This window comes from Hemibagrus wyckioides, linkage group LG09 (assembly GCF_019097595.1).
Source record: "Hemibagrus wyckioides isolate EC202008001 linkage group LG09, SWU_Hwy_1.0, whole genome shotgun sequence".
Lineage (NCBI taxonomy): Eukaryota > Metazoa > Chordata > Actinopteri > Siluriformes > Bagridae > Hemibagrus > Hemibagrus wyckioides.
The window spans coordinates 27,386,636-27,414,417 of NC_080718.1; the positions used below are offsets into that span (position 1 = coordinate 27,386,636).

General features: G+C 41.5%; 1 protein-coding gene across 3 annotated transcripts in view; it reads left to right on the plus strand.

The window, feature by feature from the left end:
• The first annotated feature begins 236 nt into the window (after positions 1–236).
• dlgap2a (discs, large (Drosophila) homolog-associated protein 2a) overlaps positions 237–27,782 on the plus strand; it is a 269,101-nt gene continuing 241,555 nt past the window's right edge. For 2 of the 3 annotated variants that reach the window (XM_058398495.1, XM_058398496.1), the window contains exons 1-3: positions 237–368; positions 18,184–18,238; positions 20,017–20,064. In XM_058398495.1, the coding sequence (XP_058254478.1) occupies positions 351–368; positions 18,184–18,238; positions 20,017–20,064 (121 nt within the window). In that variant the 5' untranslated portion in view covers positions 237–350. The remainder of the gene's footprint in view (positions 369–18,183; positions 18,239–20,016; positions 20,065–27,782) is intronic. The other variant, XM_058398500.1, reaches the window with a different exon arrangement.

A 27,782-nucleotide genomic window follows, 5' to 3' on the forward strand; every position in this document is an offset into this window, starting at 1 on the left:
AATCTTTTGCGGATTAAATATAAGCGATTTGATTTATTTTTATTCGTATTCATTCATATTTATAGATTTATATTTATTAAATACTCTTAATTGTCGTTACAGCAATGCGAATCCTAGAGCAGGAAGGCGGGTTTTGAGGGAATATGGAAGGGGAGGGGGGAAGGCATGAGAGTTTTGAAGGCGGAGGCTGCTCAGCATCAGGACCAGTGCGCGCACGCGCCTCAGGATCAGGCCGAGCACGCGCACGGGAACGCGCTCTCGCGTGCACGCACGCTGTTCAAACTTCCCTACGTCTTCAGCATGTGAGGAAACGGGGGGAAGCTGCTGGGAAATATACTGGATCACCTAGAATGTCAGCGTGGAAAAAGGTTGGTGTGCAGCTTGCATCTCTCTCTCTCTCTCTCTCTCTCACACACACACACACACACACGCGCGCTCGCGCTGCAGCAGTTTATGGATGTGTACACATAGTTTGGATGCATGAGGATTATATTTAGGGAAAAAAACAGTTGCTATTTATACTGTGCGTTAAAAACAAGCAAGAACAGTGTAAGGGCAGATTAGTTTATTTTACCAGTAAGCATGATATAAATTAGATATAAATGAGACTTTATAATAATTTATAATAATGAATATTGTAAAAGTGGATATGTCATTTTGCCAGAAGTTTGCACTGAAGTTACTAACTTTCATTCCGGTCTCATTCGGCTTCAGACACACAAGCCTTTGCGTATGGTGTATTATGCATGAAGGATTGGTTCCAAATGGTTTCAATGAAATGAACAGTGAATATCAAACCAGTCTGCGACCTGAGATACACCACATTTACCAAGTTATGTAAAATATGAATGGTGTTATGATCCTTTACGGCAGGTTGTGAAAAGATTTTCATACATTCGTGGTCTAAAATACCTCAGTGGTATAAAATCCCGTCTAATGCAGGTATTGAAAACTGAAATGTGGATCACAGCATGGCATTTCATATTAAAGGAAGAAGGAAAAGGATGTTTCCTCTGCAGGGGTTCAGAGCTGCACTCGCTGGATTTGGTCCCATTGAACCGCTTCAGTGCCTGGACGATGATGGACAGATTTGTACTGAGCCAGAGAGAGAGAGAGAAGAAAGAAAGAGCCGAAGAGATGAAGCAGTCTGTTATTTGTGTGCGAGATGCAGAATAATGCATGCACATAGAAGAGAAGAGCATGAGAGAGAAAGAGAGACGGATGAGTGGACCAGAAAGACAAACACGATGACGGAACGAGAAAACACAGGCGAGAGAGAGAGAGAGAGAGAGAGAGAGAGAGAGAGAGAGAGAGAGAGAGAGAGAGAGATCACAGCATGATCACAGTCTGAACTGCTTTCTGGAATCAATGTGAGGAAGCCCATGTAGACAGATTACATAATTACTCAGATCACACTAGGACAGGTGTACCACAACATTCACAGAGTAAGAAGGAAGATCAGGAAGATGTAGTGGACCTGCAGCATCTGCGAGCTAAAGTGCAGCATCAGCTCTTATGCAGCTGCTAAACGTAGTTTATGTACTTTCTGTACAATTAGTGTGTGTAGAGGAAGCATCATTTATGTGCAGGTATGCTTATTCATAATGCATAATGAACATACAGTGCAAAGATATAATCATACACAAGCAGCAATTCACTGATACTGACACATACTGAGTGAAGTCTATCTATCTATCTATCTATCTATCTATCTATCTATCTATCTATCTATCTATCTATCTGTCTGTCTGTCTGTCTGTCTGTCTGTCTGTCTGTCTGTCTATGTAAGTCATTCATTCACTTTTAAAAAACTAAACTTGCTGCCCACAACATCAAGTAGCACTGATAAGTTATAGTGTACACCGATCAGCCATAACATTATACACATATACAAGTGATTCTAGTTAACAAAAGAAGAACATGGAGGCATTTTTCTTTCCATGTCAGAAATGACGTAAATATAAACTTTTAAGTCTTACTCTTCTCTTTAACTTGATAAACTGTGTTTTTTATTAACTCTAAAATAGAGAAAAAAAGAGAGACTGGTTACAGTTGAATAATTATTCAGTGCAAACTAGTTAATTAGACAGTAAAAACCTCAGAATGTCTGAGTGTTGAATTGCTCATTATTTGTATAAGAACACACACAACTAACATTCTTCAGCTTGTATGAAGCACTATGCAGTGTTTATGAACTGTGTTTATGCATACTAAGTATACATTAAGTACATGCAGTTCCAGATTTGTAATAACCATAAAATACACCATAATACACACATTCAGCATGTTTACACATACACACTTCAGTGCAGAAACACATCTCCACATGCTTTCTCCTGGTCAGGGTGGAAGTGCTGCATCAAAGAAGTGTGCTAGGTCCTGTTCTGGACTGTTTCTCTGTGGAAGTGTGTGTGTGTGTGTGTGTGAGAGAGAGAGAGAGAGAGAGAGAGAGACAGAGAGAGACAGGGACAGAGAGCGAGAGAAAGAGAGGCTGTGAAGTGTCCTTCTCATTTACAATACAGGCTCGAGTCCACTGAATGGATGAATGAATAAATGCATGGTGCAGGACAGTGTGTTAAGTCAAGTAGCTTTGAAAATGTAACAACGTTCCTTCAGGACCAATGTGCTACATAACATAACACAGACCTGCACAAGACGTGAGACTACACAGACCTATGTGAGACTGCACAGACCATGTGAGACTACACAGAACATGTGAGACTACAAAGACCTATGTGAGATTACACAGACCTACACAAGACTACACAGACTTAAGTGAGTCTATACAGATCTATGTGAAACTAAACAGACCTTTGTGAGACCACACAGGCTATGTGAGATTACACAGACCTATGTGAGATTACACAGACCTATGTGAGATTACACAGACCTACGTGAGATTACACAGACCTATGTGAGATTACACAGACCTATGTGAGACTACATAGGACCATGTGAGACTACACAGACCTACGTGAGACTACACAGACCTATGTAAGGCTACACAGACCTATCTGAGACTATACTGAACTAAGAGAGACCACACAGTCCTACGTGAGACTTCTCAGAACTACACAAGGCAACACAGACCTACATGAGAACTATTCCAGGAGAGTGGAGAGTGTGAGGTGTGTGTGGTCATCTATAATGCCGATTGTTCGGTACTGGAACGTGTAGAGAAGAGAGACTCCAGTGAACTCAGCTGTCCACACAAACCACTGCAAGGTCATGCCATCTGAAACCGTGCATCTTCCAAAACAGGAAGTGATGCAGCTGCTCAGGATGCTCTGCATTGACCCTCTGTAGTGTAATGTGTGAGGAAGGGAGGTGGGAGATGGGTTTAATTAGATAAAGAAATCACTATTGTCAATAATAGCTTATCACAAAGTGTGTGTGTGAGAGAGAGAGAGAGAGAGAGAGAGAGAGAGAGAAAAAGTGAGAGAGAGAGAGAGAGAGAGAGAGAGAGAGAGAGAGAGAGAGAGAAAGAGACAGAGGCTGTGAAGTGTTCTTTTTATTTATAATTCAGGCTCTGAGGTCCACAGAATGGATGAATGAACAAAGCCAAGGTATGTGTGTCTGTGTGTGTGTGTGTGTGTGTGTGTGTGAGGAGTAGCTGAACTCACCAACCAGCCATCTACATAATAATAGAGTTTAGGTAAAGCAATAAAGTGAAATCATTATAAAGACTTCTTAATTTTAGCATGGATCATTTGTTGTGCTTTTCTCGTCTAATTAATTAACCGAACAGACTGAACCTGAAGTGCTTTATAATATCTTGAATATATATATATATATATATAAGAGACCAAGCCAAGGTGATGGAGCCAGACCTCGACGTGCTGGTGTTATTGGTCACTAAATTGATTTCTTTGACTCATTGGGCTGAACTTAATGAGACCTGTTACCTGAAACAGCTTTAAGATATCTGATCTAAGATCTGCTGAGCTTAGACTACAATTAATAATCATTTATTTTATGCACTAATTAATACACATGAACTGGATTTAAGTCTAATTCAGTTACTATTAAGTGCCTACATTATCTGCTAAATGACTCGTGAGTACGGAGCGGTCATGTTGTAGCTCAGAAACACATCTGAAGAAGGTATTTTGGCTTAAACGTTCAACAGCTTCTCCCTTTGATTAAATGTAATGAAAAGATGAAGTACAAGAACAATTTTCTTCCCATTTGCTGAAATGTGATAACTCATTACGAGGCCAATGTTTGACAAAATAACACGATTTACGGCACAGTTCTCACTAAAAGCTCAAGGTGAATGGTGGAGTTGATGAATACAGACTGATGAAAGTGCACATTTGTCACTGATCCTGATCATTTTAAAAAGATAAAAATGTCTGTTTCAGACTGACGTAGTTAAACTGATATACATCACATACACTATATTGGCAAAAGTTTTGGGACACCCCTTCAAATCATCAGATTCAGGTGTTGTTTTTCAGGGGTTGGGCTCGGCCCCTTAGTTCCAGTGAAAGGAACTCTTAATGCTTCAGCTTCATACCAAGACATTTTGGACAATTTCATGCTCCCAACTTTGTGGGAACAGTTTGGGGATGACCCCTTCCTGTTCCAACATGACTGCACACCAGTGACCAAAGCAAGGTCCATAAAGACATGGATGAGTGAGTTTGGTGTGGAGGAACTTCACAGAGTCCTGACCTCAACCTCATAGAACACCACTGGGATGAATTAGAGTGGAGACTGTGAGCCAGACCTTCTCGTCCAACATCAGTGCCTGACCTCACAAATGCACTTCTAGAGGAACGGTCAAAAATTCCCATAAACACACTCCTAAACCTTGTGGAAAGCCTTCCCAGAAGAGTTGAAGCTGTTATAGTTGCAAAGGGACAACTATATTATACATACATATATACAACAACTCCATATTACATTCATGTGCAGGTAAAGGCAGACGTCCCAGTTTTGGTCTGGCTCACAGTCTCCGCTCTAATTCATCCCAAAGGTGTTCTATGGGGTTGAGGTCAGGACTCTGTGCAGGCCAGTCAAGTTCCTCCACACCAAACTTGATGATCCATGTCTTTATGGACCTTGCTTTGGTCACTGGTGTGCAGTCATGTTGGAACAGGAAGGGGTCATCCCCAAACTGTTCCCACAAAGCATGAAATTGTCCAAAATGTCTTGGTATGAAGCTGTAGCATTAAGAGTTCCTTTCACTGGAACCAAGGGGCCGAGTCCAACCCCTGAAAAACAACACCTGAATTCAATGATTTGGAGGGGTGTCCCAAAACTTTTGGCAATAGGAAAAAATGGTTTAAAGTGAATGCTCCACACATGTACAAGAAATAAAGTTGGATACACAGTTTCCTACTTCCTGTATATCCTGAGTGACAGATGTCTCGTCCAATCAGAGGGAAGAATTCCATTCACAAACTAAACCTACCTTTACCTATACAAAGTGCTTTACATGGAAATAAAATCCAACACAATGTTAAGCAGATGCTGTGATTCACAAACAAAAAATCATCCAGAATATTGATCTGTAGCTGTCGATTATAATGACAAGACAAGAGATTACACTAAGCAGGTGATAATTACAGCAATCCAGCCAAAAGTAAATATTAGAACAGAGAGAGAGAGAGAGAGAAAGAGAGAGAGAGAGAGTTTGCTGGAGTACTAACACCTGTAGAACCTTCCAGAACTATTGGCACCCTCCATGAGTTGAACAGAATAAAAAATCCAGTGTTCATATACGTCCTGTCTCTTCTGAGATACTGTGCTGCACAAACCCTCATATATCTACAATTAAATCTCTGCTTGGTGAAGTGCTTCTTTTTTTGGCCATAATAATGTCCCTTTATTAAAGAAATGTATACACGCCTGCTGCAGGCTGCATCCCAAGTCATATCAACTATTCTGCTCCAACTATTGTGTACTCCAAAACTGCAGCTCTTGTGGGGTGTTCCCAGTCTGCAGTGGTCAGTATCTATCAAAAGTGGTCCAAGGAAGGAACAGTGGTGAACCAGAGACAGGGTCATGGGCGGTCAAGGCTCATTGATGCACGTGGGGAGCGAAGGCTGGGCCGTGTGATCCGATCCAACAGACGAGCTACTGTTTTAATTCACGTGGATGGCTGGGTGCGTGTATGTTTCTTACCTGGGGAACACATGGCACCAGGATGCATTATGGGAAGAAGGTGAGCCGGCGGAGGCAATGTCCTGCTTTGGTCAATGTTCTGCTGGGAAACCTCGGGTCCTGCCTTCCATGTGGATGTTACTTTGACATGTACCACCTACCTAAGCATTGTTATAGACCATCTATACCCTTTAATGGAAACAGTATTCCCTGATGGCTGTCACCTCTTTCAGCAGGATAATGCGCCGTGCCACAAAGCAGAAATGGTTCAGGAATGGTTTGATGACCACAACAACCAGTTTGAGGTGTTGGCCTCCAAATTCCCCAGATCTCAATCCAATCCAGCATCTGTGGGATGTTCTGGACAAACAAGTCTGATGCATGGAGGCCGCACCTCACAACTTACAGGACTTAAAGGATCTTGGTGCCCGATACCACAGCACACCTTCAGGGATCTAGTGGAGTCCATGCCTCAGCGGGTCAAAAGGGGGACCAACAAAATATTACGCAGGTAGTCATTATGTTATGGCTAATCAGTGTATATCAATAATTACATGTCTTTCTGTAATCCGTTTATTATTAGACGTAAACCTGTAGACCTAAGACCTCAATTATAAACCACTGCTCTTAATGTGAAAGCTACTGTTAATCAAATAATAAATTAATCATCACCTTCTGACCAATCAGGATTGATCAGTTATTTTATGCAGTATAATCCACTGTATTTATTTATTTATTTATTTTAAACGCCTGCAGTGTAAATTGTCTGTGGTCTCGCCCAAATCTAATTTTATTTGTTCCTTGTTTTCAATTTTTTTTGCCATTTAATATGTAGATGTTTTTTTTTGCAACCCTAAGCACTCGAACATTCCCAGCCTCCTGGAGGCTCCACAGCGACAGTAAATGTAAAGCCCTGTTATTAACAGCCGACATTAAGCCAGGTTCTGTACAGAGCAGCATTTCTGAATGGGAAATGGATTGTGGACTAAATAACCCTGATGAAAGAAAATGAATGAAACAGGATATGGTTATAATGAAGTGGTAATATATTATAGTGTGCGCACTTCATTGAACTCTGATGGAATATTCTGGAAAGAAAGAAAAAATACTTGATGTCGCTAAACGTGTCATTATTTGTTTTTTCGGCAAACTGACTTAATTGTAAAGTTGACTTCGAACCCCACTCACTACCACACTCTTACGGGGCCGCACTGTAACTTTCACAAAAAAACCCCCTGAAATCTTCAGAAAATTTGTACGTGTTTATCCACAGGAAGTCTCATTACTCCGCTAAACGGCTAAATGGGATAATTATTTGGGATGCGGCCGTTAATGACTGTACGCTGAGTGTGGATGCACTTAGTGAAGGGCTTTTAGAAAGTTTCTCACTTCAGCAAACTACCTGCGTCTCATACAAAACTGTAGTAATGCCACACACACACACACACGCAAAGCCTTTCTAGACATGCTTTTCAAGTCTGATCAAGGCAGCAACAGTGTGTTAAATTAACTGCTCTTTTTAAGAGAACAAACCATGAGGCTGTAGCATAAAGTGTGTGTGTGTGTGTGTGTATGAGAGAGAGAGAGAGAGAGAGAGGGAGAGAGAGAGAAAGGGGGGAGGAGGAAAGAGGGAGAGAGGGAGGGGAGAGAGAGAGAAAGATTGGGGGACTGTAAGAGAAAATGAATGAGCAGGAGAGAATAAGAGCAGAAAGAGTGAATAAAGGGAATAGTTTTATAATTAGAGAGGATAGAGAGATTGGGAGAGGAGAACAGACACTTGAGACCTAGACAAGTTGTTCAGAATGTTCAGGACAGGGCTTCATTCTCTTCTCTCTGCAGTTTATTTTGTTGGGTTATTTTGTTGGGTTTTGTTGGGCTGGATTTAATCTGTTTTCTAGTGGTGTGCATTTTGCCCTGTGTTCTTGATGAGCTCAGCAGATAAAGGTTAAAGGCTTTTTACATCAGTCTATCCATCCATCAGTCTATCCATCCATCAGTCTATCCATCCATCAGTCTATCTATCCATCAGTCTATCCATCCATCAGCCATCCATCCATCAGTCTACCTATCTAACAGTCTATCTATCCATCAGTCTATCCATCCATCAGTCTGTCTATCCAACAGTCTATCCAGCCAACAGTCTACCTATCCATCAGTCTATCTCTACAGCAGTCTATCTATCCATCCATCCATCCATCCATCCATTTGTCTAAATATCCATTTGTCCATCCTATTTGCCTATAAGTCTATTTATCTATATAGCCATCCACCTATATGTCCACCTATTAGTCCATTTGTCCTACCATCTGTCCATCCATCCATCCATCCATACATCCATACATCTATCTATCCATCCTTTTGCTTATACATCATCCATCAGTTAATTCCCCCTTACATATCAATTAATCCATCCATTTACATATCAATTAATCTATCTGTCCATCAGTCATTCCATCCATCCATTTTTCTATCATCCATCCATCCATCCATCCCTCCATTCATTCATCCATTTATATATCTATTAATCTATCCATCTACACATCAGTTAATCCATTCATCTGTCCATCAGTCCTTCCATCCATCCATCCATCCATCCATCCATCCATCTATACATCAGTTAATCTATTAATGTATCCAGCAGTCCATCCATCCATCCATCCATCCATCCAGATAAAGTACAATTTTATTATTTGCCATCAGCACATCATGTTTATCCAGCTGAGGTGTTGAGTTCTCTCATCAGTTTGTCTCCTGTGGTTTAAACCTGACTGCTCTGTTAGAAAAACTCAGCCCACCTTACACCAAACTGCAGTCATAACTCATTATCATCAGCCTGCGTGTGAGGATGCTGAAATACAGTGTCTGACTTATCTGTTCAGATAAAACTGAATTTGTGTAGAATGTAGAGTTAAAGGCAGCAGTGAATGACACATCAGATACTCCTATACTGTTGCTAAAGATAACAAGCATATATTTGTATAAGCGAATTCTTATGAAAAAGCTCAAAAAATGTTCATTTCAGTATAAACTTATACTCAAATATGTTTCGGATGATCGACAGCTTTTCATTTCCCTCAGTAATTTGTGTAAACTTGATTGTTGACCAGTTCTTAAAGGAAATTTGAATAAATAAAGAAATAAATTTGAATAAACACAATCATCTTTATTCAACATGTCATTACAGTGTACAAACCGAACACCTAAATCACCTCAAAAGACTTTGCTTGGTCAAGATAAACACATGGTGTCAGGGCTGTAGCAGGAAAATAATCAATGATGGAGGTGTAACGAAGCTGATTTTCCTATTAAAGCATACAATGGTGCTTCTATTCCTCTGATTCCTCAGAAAACAAGTTATTTCCTCTTATCACTTATATTATAGCAGCTATAAACTCTCAGCATCCTCCTGAGATTAAAAAAAACTTCTTTTTTGTTTACATCTTGTACATTCCTGAGAATGTACAAGATGTAAACATTTCTATGTGGAAGACGTTGGAGAGCTTGTTACTTAATGCTGTGACTGATACAAAGCACTGACACTAGAGACTCCTTCCTTGAAGGTTAAATAAAGCTCTGCCATATCAACCATGACACTGTTTATCAGTTATCATAAAGGACGATGTGGTGCATTAATATAAACCTGTGATTTGCTGTCTGAAAACCGATCACCTCTGACCAATCAGAGTTGAGACTTCAGTAGCATGGAGGTGTAAAGGTGTAAAAGATTATCGAGGGGTAAATTTTCTCAGTGTTATTTTGGGTGAACTGTTTCTTTATGGCAGTATCGGGAAGGATGGTATTCACACTGTCCGACTCGGACGATTTTTGTTCTCCCGCATTGTTTCGGCTCATTTAATCTGTCCGGCGGTCTCTCACCAGCGCTTTAATTTAGTGGCCTCTTGCAGCGAGAGTGTGTGGCGTGAGAGATGAGGAGCTCTTCAGCTTCATTAACCCTTATGTTCGGGTTCCAATCCATGTGACCGTTTGATTTATTTTTTTTGACCGAAAGTGAAACAAAAGCTTAAACGTCCTTTTCCTACATCAAACTTTATGTACCTGAAATGAACGAATGAATGATTCAGTTGCGATGGTTTTGACCTTGATCGTGTGAATCGACGTGTGTTTAAAATCTAAAGGCATTTGTAAATATTTAAATCAACATATTAGTGCTAATAGTGGTGATAATGGTCAGTCTCAATAGAACGGTTCATATACTGCATTAGAAAACTATATTTTAATGGAATTTATTACAGAAACCATGAATATAATGGAGTGTGTGTATGGTTGGTCTATATGTGTGGCCCTGTAATGGACTGGTGACCTGTCCAGGGTGTACCCCTGCCTCTGTGTGCTGGGATAGGCTCCAGCAGATCCCCATGGCCCTAATTAGGAATAAAGTGGGATGGATGGATGAATATAATGGCCAGATTCTCTGCACCACACCAAAGCCTCCTCCTCCTTGGACATTAGAAGAGGTGGCTTGGAAAAAAAGAAAGAAAAAGATTTATTATTAAATGTGATATTAGTTTTGTACCCTTTGGGTCTTGGTGTTCTGCAGTGCTGTACTGCGGGGTAACTCCTCTGTCAGCTTTTAAGTAAAGGCTCCATACGTCATGACATACTGGCAAATATTTACGAGCCATTTATGAAAACGTGTTAACCTCGTTTGTACGCATCGCCACGTTTTATTTGGGTAATGCATCATCTGAACGTGGTGTAAATATTAATGCACAATGCAAGCTCTAACACTCCGGTGTTAAGAAGTTTCATGACTTTATGCATTATGGCTGCGCTTAATTCTTAGTAAGCTACAAGGCGAACGGAGTCGTTTATACCACGTCGCGATTCTGAGTAACTTGCTTTGATTGAATGCGTTGATTTATTTTCAGACAGCTACAGATCAGGATGTTTTATTTTAACACACTCATTCTAATACATTACCGTTTCCATAGTAACAACTCAATCACAGGGACTCATTGATATGGTCAGGTTTGCGAGACTGTGAGCCAGGCCAACACTGAGACGTATACCTAATATGGAGTTGTCCCGCCTCTTACAGCTATAACAGCTTCAACTCTTCTGGGAAGGCTTTCCACAAGGTTTAGGAGTGTGTTTATGGGAATTTTTGACCATTCCTCTAGAAGAACATTTGTGAGGTCAGGTACTGATTTTAGACGAGAAGGTCTGGCTCACTGTCTCCGCTCTAATTCATCCTAAAGGTGTTCCATGGGGTTGAGGTCAGGACTCTGTGAAGTTCCTCCACACCAAACTCACTCATCCATGTCTTTATGGACCTTGCTTTGGTCACTGGTGTGCAGTCATGTTGGAACAGGAAGGGGTCATCCCCAAACTGTTCCCACAAAGTTGGGAGCATGAAATTGTCCAAAATGTCTTGGTATGAAGCTGAAACATTAAGAGTTCCTTTCACTGGAACTAAGGGGCCGAGTCCAAACCCTGAAAAACAACACCTGAATTCAATGATTTGGAGGCGTGTCCCAAAACTTTTGGCAATATAGTGCAGCTAGCTAACATTGCATTTTAAGTCACATGCTAAGAACGTTTCTCACAGGGCTTCTCAAACGTTTTAGACAAATACCCCAAAGGACTTTTTTATGACCCCAAACCTTTCAACAAACATTTAAACATATCAGTAACACCTGTAGCCTATAGGTAGAAGTGGCTGAGTGGCTAAAATCTAAAGGAATAACCCTTACACTGATTGACCAGTCTAGTGGAAGAAGCGAACTTTCATTCACACTCTCGACTCAGCTCTTTAAAAAGTCAGGAATCTCTTAGTGGGCAGAAGCAGTGGGGTGTTATTTACATCATCGCATGTATAGTACAGACATCCAGAGGAATAAACACCCACATCACACAGAAAGGTTAAACAATAAAAATATCAAATAAATGAAGGAAACCATAGAGGAGTTAATCTTACGCCCCTATTTGTGAATCAAGTGACCTTAAGTGACCTCTGGTTTGGGAATCCCTATTTTATCAAATGACATGCCTCATGACTAAATCAATCAACTCGTATCAGGTTTTTATTTATGAGGTTATTCATTGTTTTAGTGAGTGTTTTTGCTTCTAGAAATATATAACATTCACATTTTGTGTAACACTTACATCACAATATCAAGAAGCCCATTCAATGCCACCATGAACCCACAAGAGGCCAAATTCTGTTCCAGGACCTGTTTATTTATTACACTACATTGTGTCGCATTAAAGCAGCTTTAAAACATCATATTCTTTCATTTTATCAGCTTACATGATCAAGAAGCTAATATATGAGAGGTATATTTATGTCAGTGCAATGTGTGCGCTGTAACTGGAGGTCACTTGTGTATATCGTTACCTCGTGTAAGTATGACGGCTTTTTAGACCGGGTTACTGATTCACCATGACCCACGGAGATGGAGGCTTTGGGATCTAGATGCTTCTTTTGCCGTTGCACAAATTGTTTGTGTTTTTCCGCGGTGGCGTTCGGACAGGTAGAGTTTGAAAGCGCTCTTGCGTGAAATTACTCTATGGTCCGTCTCTATTCCTCGCTAGCTCATTCTCTTTTTTCTCCGTCTCTGTCCACCGGGGTTCGGACTGCAGGTTTTTTAGGCTTCCGCAGTCGTATTAGCATTCTGAGACCGTCTCGGAAGTTTCGGTAGAGGAGACAGTTTGAGAGTTTTCTCGTTTCTTAAGAGGCCCGGGCCGCTAAAGTGCAGCTCGGACATTGATTTTGCTAATGTGGCATTCGTTTAGCTCCACATTGCGTTAACTGTGTTTAAGAAGGAAAAGTGATTTAATGCAAACAATAGCACCTTTGTAAGAAAAGTTAAAAACGATTAAAGTTTAGGTGATGGGATTTTTTTGAATGACCTCAACCCTGGATTCTTAAACTGAACTGCTTTGAATATTTTTCTGTCTAAAGCTCAGTTGTTCTAAAATATATAAATATAAATATATTTATAAATATAAACTAAAATCAAGCTCAGTTACAGCTCCTATATTTGGTAGAACCTGATGAAGGAGGTGTGGCCTCTGTATCTGTCTGAACCTGATGAAGGAGGTGTGGCCTCTGTATCTGTCTGAACCTGATGAAGGAGGTGTGGCCTCTGTATCAGTCTGAACCTGATGAAGGAGGTGTGGCCTCTGTACCTGTCAGAACCTAATGAAGGAGGTGTGGCCTCTGTACCTGTCAGAACCTAATGAAGGAGGTGTGGCCTCTGTACCTGTCAGAACCTGATGAAGGAGGTGTGGCCTCTGTACCTGTCAGAACCTGATGAAGGAGGTGTGGCCTCTGTACCTGTCAGAACCTAATGAAGGAGGTGTGGCCTCTGTACCTGTCAGAATCTGATGAAGGAGGTGTGGCCTCTGTACCTGTCAGAACCTGATGAAGGAGGTGTGGCCTCTGTACCTGTCAGAACATGATGAAGGAGGTGTGGCCTCTGTACCTGTCAGAACCTAATGAAGGAGGTGTGGCCTCTGTACCTGTCAGAACCTAATGAAGGAGGTGTGGCCTCTGTACCTGTCAGAACCTAATTAAGGAGGTGTGGCCTCTGTACCTGTCAGAACCTGATGAAGGAGGTGTGGCCTCTGTACCTGTCAGAACCTGATGAAGGAGGTGTGGCCTCTGTACCTGTCAGAACCTGATGAAGGAGGTGTGGCCTCTGTACCTGTCAGAACCTGATGAAGGAGGTATGGCCTCTGTACCTGGCAGAACATGATGAAGGAGGTGTGGCCTCTGTACCTGTCAGAACCTAATGAAGGAGGTGTGGCCTCTGTACCTGTCAGAACATGATGAAGGAGGTGTGGCCTCTGTACCTGTCAGAACCTAATGAAGGAGGTGTGGCCTCTGTACCTGTCAGAACATGATGAAGGAGGTGTGGCCTCTGTACCTGTCAGAACCTAATGAAGGAGGTGTGGCCTCTGTACCTGTCAGAACATGATGAAGGAGGTGTGGCCTCTGTACCTGTCAGAACCTAATGAAGGAGGTGTGGCCTCTGTACCTGTCAGAACATGATGAAGGAGGTGTGGCCTCTGTACCTGTCAGAACCTAATGAAGGAGGTGTGGCCTCTGTACCTGTCAGAACATGATGAAGGAGGTGTGGCCCCTGTACCTGTCAGAACCTAATGAAGGAGGTGTGGCCTCTGTACCTGTCAGAACCTAATGAAGGAGGTGTGGCCTCCGTACCTGTCAGAACATGATGAAGGAGGTGTGGCCTCTGTACCTGTCAGAACATGATGAAGGAGGTGTGGCCTCCGTACCTGTCAGAACATGATGAAGGAGGTGTGGCCTCTGTACCTGTCAGAACATGATGAAGGAGGTGTGGCCTCTGTACCTGTCAGAACATGATGAAGGAGGTGTGGCCTCTGTACCTGTCAGAACATGATGAAGGAGGTGTGTGGGTCACTTTAGGTCACTAATCACATACTGAGGAAATTCCCCCTGTAGCACACATTTAATTTTTATATCACTGCAGAAACTAAACTTCTGAAACTCGTATCCTAGTCTTTCATGCTTCATTTTTTGACAAACCAGTTTGTATAAAAGTTATGGAAAGTTAAGATCAGCTTCATTTATTTTCAGGAGAATTAATTAGAGTGTGAAATTTCCCACATTTGCCATAGTTGAGAAAATCAGAGCTGAAATCTATATCGCGAGGTGTGAGTTAAACACGCAGCACATCGTGTTCTGAAAAGGAAAACGCAAAGCACACACACACACACACACACAGAAAAATGGTATGTGTGTGTGTTTCCTTTCTGCACATTCATTACATTTGAATTTATGGGAAAACTTAGCATGATACTTTTTGCTAAATTACTACAAACGTAGCATGGGATCAGGTTCATCCATTAGCTAATTACTGAGCTGAAATTACAGAGAGCAGAATTCCCAATTTACTTAAATTCCTCCCTTTTTGTAATCCCTTCTTCATAACTGACAAAAGCAGCATTCACTGCTTTGTGGTGTCACAAAGCTTCCACAATCCGAGCTCCGAGAGACCGAGCCGAGTTGCCGAGTTCACGGCTTGCATGCCCGAGCACACACATTTGATTAAAGAATTATAAAGTCGTGGGTTAAAACCGCTTTCAATATTTTCCACAAAACCAGAAGGTTTTAATTGGAGAGAAGATGAAATGAAAAGAAAACGTTTTTATAAACGGTCCTGGTGTTGAATAACTCAGAGAGACCGGCATCAGGTTTTAGGGAAGAGATGCGACGGGAGCGACACGCTTATGTCACGTCACGACAGGTTTATATCCGTGTGTGTTTACGTGACGTGCCTGTCATTGCTGTGCCTTTTTCACTTCATAGAGATTCTCCAAATCCCCAGTAGGCAGAATTTGTAGGCTAATTATAGTTAGCTCAAACGGTGACACCGGCAGCTGAAATGCTTCATTAGAGATTCATATATACACCGATCAGGCATAACATTATGACCACCACCATGTGAAGTGAATAAGACTGATGATCTCCTCATCATGGCACCTGTTAGTGGGTGGGATATATTAGGCAGCAAGTCAACATTTTGTCCTCAAAGTTGATGTTAGAAGCAGGAAAAATGGACAAGTGTAAGAATTTGAATGAATTTGATGAAGGGACAAATTGTGATGGCTAGACCACTGGATCAGAGCATCTCCAAAACTGCAGTGGTCAGTATCTATCAAAAGCCCTCCATGGAGGCCCCACCTCGCAACTTACAGGACTTAAAGGATCTGCTGCTAACATCTTGGTGCCAGATACCACAGCACACCATGAGTGATCTCGACTGGTCAGGCAACAAAAGGAGGACCAACACAATATTAGGTAGGTGGTCATAATGTTATGCCAGATCACTGTATTCCCTTTTCCATTCGAAAAAGATCTCAAGCAGTAGATGTATAAACAAGTGGACACCATAACATGGATTCAGTAGTAAAGCCGAAATGTCTCCGAGGCCCTCTAGTTTCACTTTTGTTTGCACCTTTATGACCCGACATGATGACCCCCTTAGAGCCCACATTTCACCTCAAATGGAGAGAAGATGATGGGAGCTGAACCTCCTGAGGTACAGACCCTCGCTCGATCTGTCTGTGTGGAGAGTTAAAGCGAAGAGCGCTGCTGCTTTTCCTCTTCTGCCTCTAATTTTCAGCCGTAGCTCATTTAGAAGGTGTAGCAGATGTTTTGTACATTACAATTTTTCTTTTTCTTTGGGGAACAAGTGAATCTGTGCTTAGCAGAGCGTTAGAAATGGCTTTCTATCCACCAGAGTCTTCACTGCCGGGTGTTAATGTGAAATTATACAAGCTGGAGTGAATAAAGAATTCACACACACACACACACACACAGCCCTTATCTCTTAGCTTTTCTTCTGTTGACGTTCTTCCCTCTTATCATTCTCCCCCCTGTCCTTCCTCAGGCAGCTCTCGACTCTCTGCTGACTCTAATGATTGTGTATGGGATTATTGTGGGGATTGATCAGTGCGATGCTTGTTACCCTGTTCCTTTGTGCTACTGTATGATTAATGGCGCAGAATCTTTTGAGGTAATTTAATACAGATCTGCAAAAGGTCATCAACAATCCATTGTATGAAAAACAGCTAACACAGGCATGAACAGATCAGTAGCACATGTCTCTGGGGCAAACAGATCGAAGGGCTGGGCTATTAGGTTTTAATTTGACGTTGCCAGGTGGACAGGAAGGGCTGAATCTTTTTTTCTTGTCTTTATTGTAAAGTAATTATTTGTCATATTTTAACATCTGTGGGTTCATGTACATAACCCTTAGAGGACACACCTCCTACACTGTGACTGACAGGTACAGAGGCCACACCTGTTTTACTGGGACTCACAGGTACACAGGCCACATCTCCTACACTGTGACTGACAGTTACATAGGCCACACCTCCTTCACTGTGACTGATAGGTACAGAGGCCACACCTCCTTCACTGTAACTCACAGGTACAAAAGCCACACCCTCTTTTACCCTCTTTTACTTTTACTGTGACTCACAGGTACACAGGCCACATACTCTTTTACTGTAACTCACAGGTATACAGGCCACACCCTCATTTTTGTGACTCACAGTTACATAGGCCACACCCTCTTTTTTGTAACCCACAGTTACATAGGCCACACCCTCTTTCATTGGTACACAGGCCACACTCTCTTTTACTGTGACTCACAGGTATACAGGCCATACCCTATTTCACTGTGACTCACAGGTACACAAGCCACACCTCTTTCATTGTGACTCACAGGGACACAGGCCACACCCTCTTTCACTGGTACACAGGCAACACTCTCTTTTACTGTGACTCACAGGTGCACAAGCCACACCTCTTTCACTGTGACTCACAGGCACACAGGCCACACCTTCTTTCACTGTGACTCACAGATACACAGGCCAAACCCTCTTTTACTGTAACTCACAGGTACACAGGCCACACCCTCTTTTTTGTGACTCACAGTTACATAGGCCACACCCTCTTTCATTGGTACACAGGCCACACCCTCTTTTACTGTGACTCACAGGTACACAGGCCACACTCTCTTGTGACTCACAGGTACACAGGCCACACCCTCTTTCAATGTGACTCACAGGTACACAGGCCACACCCTCTTACCTGGGAGCCTCTGAATGGTGCAGGTTTATGATGGTAGTGTAATGCTGGGTGAATGTAGTGTAGATGTAGTGTATCAGTAATATTCAGTTAGAGAATCCGGATCTGCTTGTACTCTGTGTCTCTGCCTCGTCTCCCTGCTCATAAAGGCAGTTTCACTATCAAGCTCTTCGCCCACGCAGCATCCGCACTATTTCACACATGGAGGCTGAAACTCATCACAAACACACACACACACACACAGAGAGTGGCAGAGTTTGGGAAAAATACTTGGCAGAGATTTATTTTGCTGAAAAAAAACCCTGCTCTCTAATTGGTGGTCATTTACAGCGCATTCATACTTCTGTCCTTCTCCACTTTACTTTCTCTCTCTCTCTCTCTCTCTCTCTCTCTCTCTCTCTCTCTCTCTCTCTCTCTGTCTCTCTCTCTCTCTGCCTTTTTGACATCTCTTTTTACTTTCTCAACAGGTGTTACCGAGCATACTGCAGAAGCATTGCTGTATCTTGCCAGATAGGAAGTCAGGTAAACACAGATGCCTGTCACTCACACACACACACACACACACACACTTTGCTGATCAAGCTTCAGTCCCTAAACATCGCTCACACTCTGACATTGTGATGGTGTGCAGGTGACAGCTCCAGAGTGTTGACATGGTGATGATGCTTTCTGAGGGACAGAGATTTTCTCTCGGAGAAATGACAGACACAAACACACGATAATCTCCCTGCAGTCCGTCTCTTAATATATCCTCGTGTGATATAACCATTTAAACATCTTCCACTGCCACTATTCCACAATATCCAGTGACATTTACTCTGAATACATCACCAACCTCGACGTCAAATTATTCTGTGTCCCAGAGATCCACATTTCAGTGAAAGAGTACAATAGCATGAATTGTCAATCATCTAAACTAGGAGCCCCGCCCCTTTTCTCACGACTCACAAACCTTTCCATTCTTTCTCTGCATCTTCATATTTAAGTCAGAAGTTATAATGGAAGCACTCTTGGAACACCACTAGTGCAATCAGGTTAGAGGACAGGAGCTAGCTGTTGACTGTTTCACAGTGACTGACAGGTAAGGAGGCCACACCTCTTTAACTGTGACTGACAGGTAAGGAGGTCACACCTCTTTAACTGTGACTGACAGGTAAGGAGGCTATACCTCTTTAACTGTGACTGACAGGTAAGGAGGCCACACCTCTTTAACTGTGACTGACAGGTAAGGAGGCCACACCTCTTTAACTGTGACTGACAGGTAAGGAGGCCACACCTCTTTAACTGTGACTGACAAGTAAGGAGGCCACACCTCTTTAACTGTGACTGACAGGTAAGGAGGCCACACCTCTTTAACTGTGACTGACAGGTAAGGAGGCCACACCTCTTTAACTGTGACTGACAAGTAAGGAGGCCACACCTCTTTAACTGTGACTGACAGGTAAGGAGGCCACACCTCTTTAACTGTGACTGACAGGTAAGGAGGTCACACCTCTTTAACTGTGACTGACAAGTAAGGAGGTCACACCTCTTTAACTGTGACTGACAGGTAAGGAGGTCACACCTCTTTAACTGTGACTGACAGGTAAGGAGGCCACACCTCTTTAACTGTGACTGACAAGTAAGGAGGCCACACCTCTTTAACTGTGACTGACAGGTAAGGAGGCCACACCTCTTTAACTGTGACTGACAAGTAAGGAGGCCACACCTCTTTAACTGTGACTGACAGGTAAGGAGGCCACACCTCTTTAACTGTGACTGACAAGTAAGGAGGCCACACCTCTTTAACTGTGACTGACAGGTAAGGAGGTCACACCTCTTTAACTGTGACTGACAGGTAAGGAGGCTACACCTCTTTAACTGTGACTGACAAGTAAGGAGGCCACAGCTCTTTAACTGTGACTGACAGGTAAGGAGGCCACACCTCTTTAACTGTGACTGACAGGTAAGGAGGCCACACCTCTTTAATTGTGACTGACAGGTAAGGAGGCGACTCCTCTTTAACTGTGACAGAGGCTACACAGTAACTAACAGTTACAGAGGCTACACCTCTTTTACTGTGGCTCACAGGTACACAAGCCACACCCTTTTTTATTGTGACTCGTAGGTACACAGGCCACACCCTCTTTCATTACAACTTTCAGGTACATTGGCCACACCCTCTTTTATTGTGACTCACAGGTACACAGGCCACATCCTCTTTTTTGGGACCCACGGTTACATAGGCCATACCCTCTTATATTGTGACTTCAGTCCCGAGTGATGGTGTGATTCTCACCTGACTGTTGATGCTGTTGCAGGTCTGAAACGGTGGCTGATGAGGCTGAAGAGCAGAGAGATTTATTCAGGTACCTGCTCTATTCTTTCACTTCTCCACTCTTTCACTGCTCCACTCTTTCACTGCTCCACTCTTTCACTATTCCACTCTTTCACTATTCCACTCTTTCACTATTCCACTCTTTCACTATTCCACTCTTTCACTATTCCACTCTTTCACTATTCCACTCTTTCACTGCTCCACTCTTTCACTGCTCCACTCTTTCACTGCTCCACTCTTTCACTTCTCCACTCTTTCACTGCTCCACTCTTTCACTGCTCCACTCTTTCACTTCTCCACTCTTTCACTGCTCCACTCTTTCACTTCTCCACTCTTTCACTGCTCCACTCTTTCACTATTCCACTCTTTCACTTCTCCACTCTTTCACTGCTCCACTCTTTCACTTCTCCACTCTTTCACTGCTCCACTCTTTCACTTCTCCACTCTTTCACTGCTCCACTCTTTCACTTCTCCACTCTTTCACTGCTCCACTCTTTCACTTCTCCACTGTTTCACTGCTCCACTCTTTCACTGCTCCACTCTTTCACTGCTCCACTCTTTCACTGCTCCACTCTTTCACTATTCCACTCTTTCACTATTCCACTCTTTCACTGCTCCACTCTTTCACTTCTCCACTCTTTCACTGCTCCACTCTTTCACTGCTCCACTCTTTCACTATTCCACTCTTTCACTTCTCCACTCTTTCACTGCTCCACTCTTTCACTTCTCCACTCTTTCACTGCTCCACTCTTTCACTATTCCACTCTTTCACTTCTCCACTCTTTCACTGCTCCACTCTTTCACTATTCCACTCTTTCACTTCTCCACTCTTTCACTGCTCCACTCTTTCACTATTCCACTCTTTCACTGCTCCACTCTTTCACTGCTCCACTCTTTCACTATTCCACTCTTTCACTTCTCCACTCTTTCACTTCTCCACTCTTTCACTATTCCACTCTTTCACTTCTCCACTCTTTCACTGCTCCACTCTTTCACTATTCCACTCTTTCACTTCTCCACTCTTTCACTGCTCCACTCTTTCACTGCTCCACTCTTTCACTTCTCCACTCTTTCACTGCTCCACTCTTTCACTTCTCCACTCTTTCACTGCTCCACTCTTTCACTTCTCCACTCTTTCACTGCTCCACTCTTTCACTGCTCCACTCTTTCACTTCTCCACTCTTTCACTGCTCCACTCTTTCACTTCTCCACTCTTTCACTGCTCCACTCTTTCACTGCTCCACTCTTTCACTTCTCCACTCTTTCACTGCTCCACTCTTTCACTTCTCCACTCTTTCACTGCTCCACTCTTTCACTGCTCCACTCTTTCAAGACACTGCAGCTTTGCAGTTGTGAGGTTTATAATACATGTATCCTGGAGAACTCCACACACGTGCATGTCTTTATCTGTTTTATTTTCATGTCAGATTTGTTCCCTCGTTCTCAGGAGTGGAATTAATGCTAGAGCATGGCTGTCAGGAACCTTTTGTTCCGGTGTCATGTTTAAGAAGGCCCGGCTCTGGTCTCAGGTAACCGCACACCCTTGACGTTAGAGGAGTTTAAATGCCGGAGAATGGGAAAGCTTGTCATCCTGCACATGGAGCAAGTCGGAGGTGTAATTGCTTTCCTGAGAGTTGTGGAGACACACTGAGGGACACGCTGTACTCAGCCCCAGGGTTTCCTTTCTACTCATAAAGTCTCTCTAACCTGCTAATGACAGGATTCATACTGACCAGAGTGCTGCCATTTTATTACTGATTCATTCAGAGTGAAGGACTATAGCGCCGCTGCAGCTCTCTGATCAGGCAGGGAAAGAAACCCCAACAGACTGCAGCTAGTTCAACGGCATTGTGGGTAATGTGGGAATTCTAATGAAAATCTTTCTTTCTTTCTTTCTTTCTTTCTTTCTTTCTTTCTTTTTCTTTCTTTCTTTCTTTCTTTCTTTCTTTCTTTCTTTCTTTCTTTCTTTCTTTCTTTCTTTCTTTCTTTCTTTCTTTCTTTCTTATGCCTCATTCTCTTTCTTTCTTTCTTTCTTTCTTTCTTTCTTTCTTTCTTTCTTTCTTTCTTTCTTTCTTTCTTTCTTTCTTTTAGTCTTTCTTTCTTTGTAAAGAGTGGTTATATGAATGACCATGGCCTTCCAGACAGCTCGTAACGGTCTAGGCCATTCTCCTCTGATCTCTCTCGGACACAGAGTTTCCACGTCTGGATGATTTTTGTGGTAAAAGTAATTTTAGAATCTTAGAAGTTTGTGAAATAATCAAACTGGCACCATTAGCCGTGCTATGATCAGAGTGACTGAGATGAGTGTTTGGTGGGAATATTATCGGAAGCTCTTGACCTCCATGATTTAGCAGCACTCCGCTTCTACCCGTCACCCGATTCCACCTTTTCCTCTGATGGTTTGTACCTACAGCACCGGCGCTTGTCTTCCCGTACTTCTGTTCACTAAAGGGTTGTTGTGACACTATGGGCATTTCTCCAAAGGCAGCTTTATAAATATGCATGTGTAATTGTTATGCATTATGCCCGGTGAGCTAGTCTGCAGGATGCCGTGCCCTTGGTGGAGGATGTAGGAGAGTCGGCGCACTTGGCATCCACTGAATGAGTCTGACATGGAGAGAAAGAGACAGATGAAGACTAAGTGTATGATCATTTAACTAAAGTAAGTGGCTTATGTTTCACTGGTGCTGGAATTAAACTCCAGTATATTAATATTTTATAAGCTAATGGACGAGCCTTATGGAAACGGAAAGCTTTAGCATAGTCAATTATTATTAGATATAATCATAATCTTTCATTATAGATCCATATTGTAGTCTGAGTAGTGAGGGGTGGGTGATGGGACAAAAATATCACGTCACATCACTGTGTTGAAGTTTCTGTTATACACATGATACGCATCAAGATCTATAACCAGTCACAGATCAGTCTGCAAGCAAAACAGTAATTATTTCTAATAAAAAAATTAACATACAGCATATGTGTGTAATAATTAATCATTATAAAGAACAAAATAAATATATGTAAATGTTAATATAGTATATGTAATCATTAATATATAAATACTAATTATATAAATATTTTTATTTAAATATTTAGTCATTTGTAATAAAAAAATAATATACAGCATATATTAAGAATTATAAAGAACAATATATATAATATTAATATAATATTAATATATATATTATTATATGTTATATGTAATCTTTAATATATAAATATTAATTATTTTAAATATTTAGTCATTATTTTTATACAGTTCTTAATGTATTTATTTTTGCTTTGTTAATCATTAAAAAAACTTTTTATATTTAAAAAAAGTATTATTATTTATGTAAATTTATGTAAATGTATTATTATTTAAGTATTTTTTAAAAAATGTATTATTTATTTTAATAAACTGTTAATATCAAGATCTTGAATCTTGAATCTTAATATATATATAAACAGTTTATTAACAGTTTATTTAAAAAAATAGTGTTGAAATTGCAAAAAAAATATCATAACACACTAATGAATTCTAAACTAAAGTTTTCTGATTAAAAAAAAAAATTAAAATATATCACAGTGATTTTTTTTAGCTACTGCATACTAGGTGTATATCAGAAATGTATACATGATTCTCTGGTACTTGGTACTAATTTAATGTTCAATATAATTAATAATTATTACTATAATTTTAGTTACATATACATTCATTACCAGTGTAATAAATTATTATTGAGTATATTGATTGTATTTTGGTGATTGTTGGTACTGATACAGCGACTTTATTATTTAGCTTTTATGAGAGGTGCATATTGCTCCTCTCATAAGGCTCATTGGTTATAAAGTTAGCTAGTCAAATAGCTAGCTAGCTACATGAGAGTAGCGTTGCTGTGGAGAAGAGCTGGTACTGTTTCATGTCAACGCATTTCTGTACACCTGAAATCCTGTGTTGTCTGTGATGGACTGTATTACACATCAGAGCGTTGAAACCCATCGAGGAGGCATGAAAAAGGCTGATCTAGCGAAGAGTAACTAGCATGCTGAGCTCGGAAATCGGAGGAGAAGTAGTGACCATGGTTTCATTCTGTTTCTATGGAGACAATGCAGGAAACGTCGGGGTAGGTTAACTCGCTGTTACTTAATTTTCAGCCTTCTGCGGATCAGCCAGAGACACATTACTATTCTAAAATCAGAGGGGATAAAAAACCCACACTGTTACATCATACCAGACGGATTCATGGAGATCTGGTCCGAATCTGTCCCGATGCTGGAAATCCAGGTGTTGAGTATATTCACATCTGCAGGTATTCCAGGAAATGGGTCTCTTTCTGTGTTAGAAACCAGACTCCCCAAAAAAATGACCTGGGTGATAAATACTCATGCATCTGTGTGCAAGATTCTATTTTTAACCAGTTAATTAGCATGTTAATATTTTAGCATTATGTGTCCATAAGTCACACGTGTCCTTGCTTTTACGCTCTTCTGCTCCGTTACGTGCCGTGTTGTCGTGGGAAAAATTTCAGACCCTTAACCCTGAACTGCTCAACTGTTTACACCGACCAGGCATAACATTATGACCACCTGCCTACTATTGTGTTTATCTCCCTTTTGCTACCAAAACACAACAAACTGTGATGCACTGTGTATTCTGACCCCTTTCTATCAGAACCAGCATTAACTTCTTCAGCAGTTTGAGCAACAGTAGCTCGTCTGTTGGATCGGATCACACGGGCCAGCCTTCTCTCCCCACGTGCATCAATGAGCCTTGACCCCCCATGACCCTGTCACCGGTTCACCACTGTTCCTTCCTTGGACCACTTTTGATAGATACTGACCACTGCAGACCAGGAACACGTGGTAGCGTTAAATACACACACACACCTCTCTCGATCCATCCACAGCGTCTCTACGAGCCTGGTTTTAGCCGATATCACAATGTTGTTTTAAATTTATGCTCCACGCTACTAGAGCATCCGCGTTCAGCATTGTCCGTTCACATTACGGAAGCGATCCCTCAATAAAGCAAACGCCTCGCAGACTACTCCGCGGCAGAACAGTGGCTAAATTAAACTGCCGTTCCTCTCGTCTCTCTTAATGAATCTCACTTACAGAGCAGGCTGAATATAGGACAAAGTTGCCAGCGTTTATTGTATTCAGCAGAAACTTTTCTCTTTTTTTGGATATCCCTGCTTTGCATTCTGGGAAGCAGATTTGTATTGATTTATTTGGAGTCTCTCTGGAATGGATTTAGAGCTCTCATTTCATCTCTCTCTCTCTCTCTCTCTCTCTCTCTTATACTGTAGTCTCTTAGCAGCTTCACACCCTTTCCTTGGAGTCATTAAAAAATGAAAGATGGAAAAAAAAAAAGATGAGAGACCGAAACACACAGCCACTCTGATGCTAGGTCAGATTTATCATGACGGCTTTCGGAAAGCAAGGCAGGCGTATATTTAGCAAATTATGAATGAAAGCATGTTTGCTACACACTAGTTTTATTCCGTTCCACAAGCATTTCAATATCCACCCAAGCATCTGATCATCGTTCAATACTTTTCGATCAGTTCAAATAAGTTGAGGTTTTAAAAGTCTGTAATTTTTGCCTGTTCAGAGGAAATCAGTCACAGTGAAATCCTCACTTCACCTTACATATATGATGCATATCCCACCTCACACATGCATTACGTATCACTGCATCCTGTAGCAACTTATAAAGGCAACAGCCATGCAGCATGCTTTAGTGAAAGAAAATTAGAGGAAGCATTGAGAGTCCAAACAAGAGCATTATGCCTATTATGTTGTCTATAAAATAGCTGCAAGCAGGCCATTGTTGCTATCAGGTACTGATTAATAGGAAACCAGTTGAGAGAGTAGTGTCCATCCTTTTAAAGGAGAAGTTCACTTCAAGAACAAAAATCTACAAATAATTTCCTCCCCCCCTTGTCATCCAAGATGTTCATGTCTTTCTTTCTTCAGTCGTGAAGAATTGATGTTTTTTTGGAGGAAAACATTTCAGGATTTTTCTCCATATAGTGGACTTCAATGGTGACCGTGAGTTTGACCTTCCACAATGCAGTTTAAATGCAGCTTCAAAGAGCTCTAAATGATCCCAGCCCAGGAAGAAGACTCTTATCTAGACACACCATCGCTCATTTTCTTAGAAAAATTAAAAATTGGATCCTTTTCTTTTTATACATCACATGTGACCTTCCGGCATGATTATGTAGTAGGTAGCATCGCGGACGCGCATCCCAGGGCTAGCGCTAGGCGAGATTTTGTGGCTAAAAAGTATACAAATTTTTTTTTCTAAGAAAATGAGCGATGGTGTGTCTAGATAAGAGCCTTCTTCCTGGACTGGGATGGAGGTTTAGAGCTCTTTGAAGCTGCATTTAAACTGTATTGTGGAAGGTCAAACCTGTGGGCACCACTGAAGATGGAGAAAAATCCTGAAATGTTTTCCTTAAAAAACATCATTTCTTTACGACTGAATAAAGAAAGACATGAACATCTTGGATGACAAGGGGGTGAGGAGATTATTTGTAGATTTTTGTTCTGGAAGTGAACTTCTCATTAACAGTACAGTAATTATCAGTGGTCATTAATCAGTATGCAGATGATTCTCAGTCCACTCTATTATTATTCCTGACCTAATAAATACACCTCATAGCTGTGTCCCAAATGATGTTCTAGACGTACAATACACACTATGCACTATGTACTTTAGTGTCTAGTGTGTAAATGTTAAAAGCATTTCAAATGGTACATTCATGTTTTTTTAATAACCTCCTAGTCGAGGTTGAGCACTGCTGCTATCTGTAGAAGAATACAGTGAAAGTGCTAAATTTAAGACATTAGAAAGACGTCTCGTCCACTCGAGTGTTCTGAAAGTTATTCAGTAAGTAAGCCCAGGTCCACTTATGTTCCTCGAGGTTCAATTATGGACCCACTCACGTGGTGTTCTTCAAGGTTCTAGTAAGGTTCCACTCATGTGGTGTTCCTTAAGGTTCTAATATAGGTCCCACTTATATGGTATTTCTCAAGGTTTGATAATGGTTCCACTTATTTTCCTCGAGGTTCAATTATGGACCTTCTCATGTAGTGTTCCTCATGGTTCTAATATGGTTCCACCCATGTGGTGTGCCTCAAGGTTCTAATAACGGGTCCACTTATGTGATGTTACTCAAAGTTCTATTATGTTTCCACTCATGTGGTGTCCCCTATGGCTTGATGATGGGTTGACTCATGTGGCGTTCCTCAAGCAATCTAATATGGGTCCATTCATGTGGTATTCCTCAGTGTTCTAATACGGACCCACTCATGTGGTGTTCCTCAAGGTTTGATTATGGTTCCACTCATGGTGTCCCCCTATGCCTCGATTATGGTTCCACTCATGTGGTGTTTTTCAATGTTCTATTATGTTTCCACTCATGTGGTGTCCCCCTATGGCGCGAATATGGGTTCCCTCATGTGGTGTTCCTCAAGGTTCTAATATGGGTCCACTCATTTAGTGTTCCTCAGTGTTTTATTATGGACCCATTCACGGGAGTTCCTCATGGTTCAATTATGGGTCCACTCATGTTCTATTTTGACTTAATAAATAGCTATAAATATCCTTTTATAGATATTCCCTTAACAGTTCCCATGCAGTGTCCACCAAGAGTCTATTTTCAGTCTATTGTTCTTCTATTTTGACCTAATATAAATAAATATAACATGTTCTAGCACTATATGTGATTAAACCTGGTATTAAGTGTTATTAAT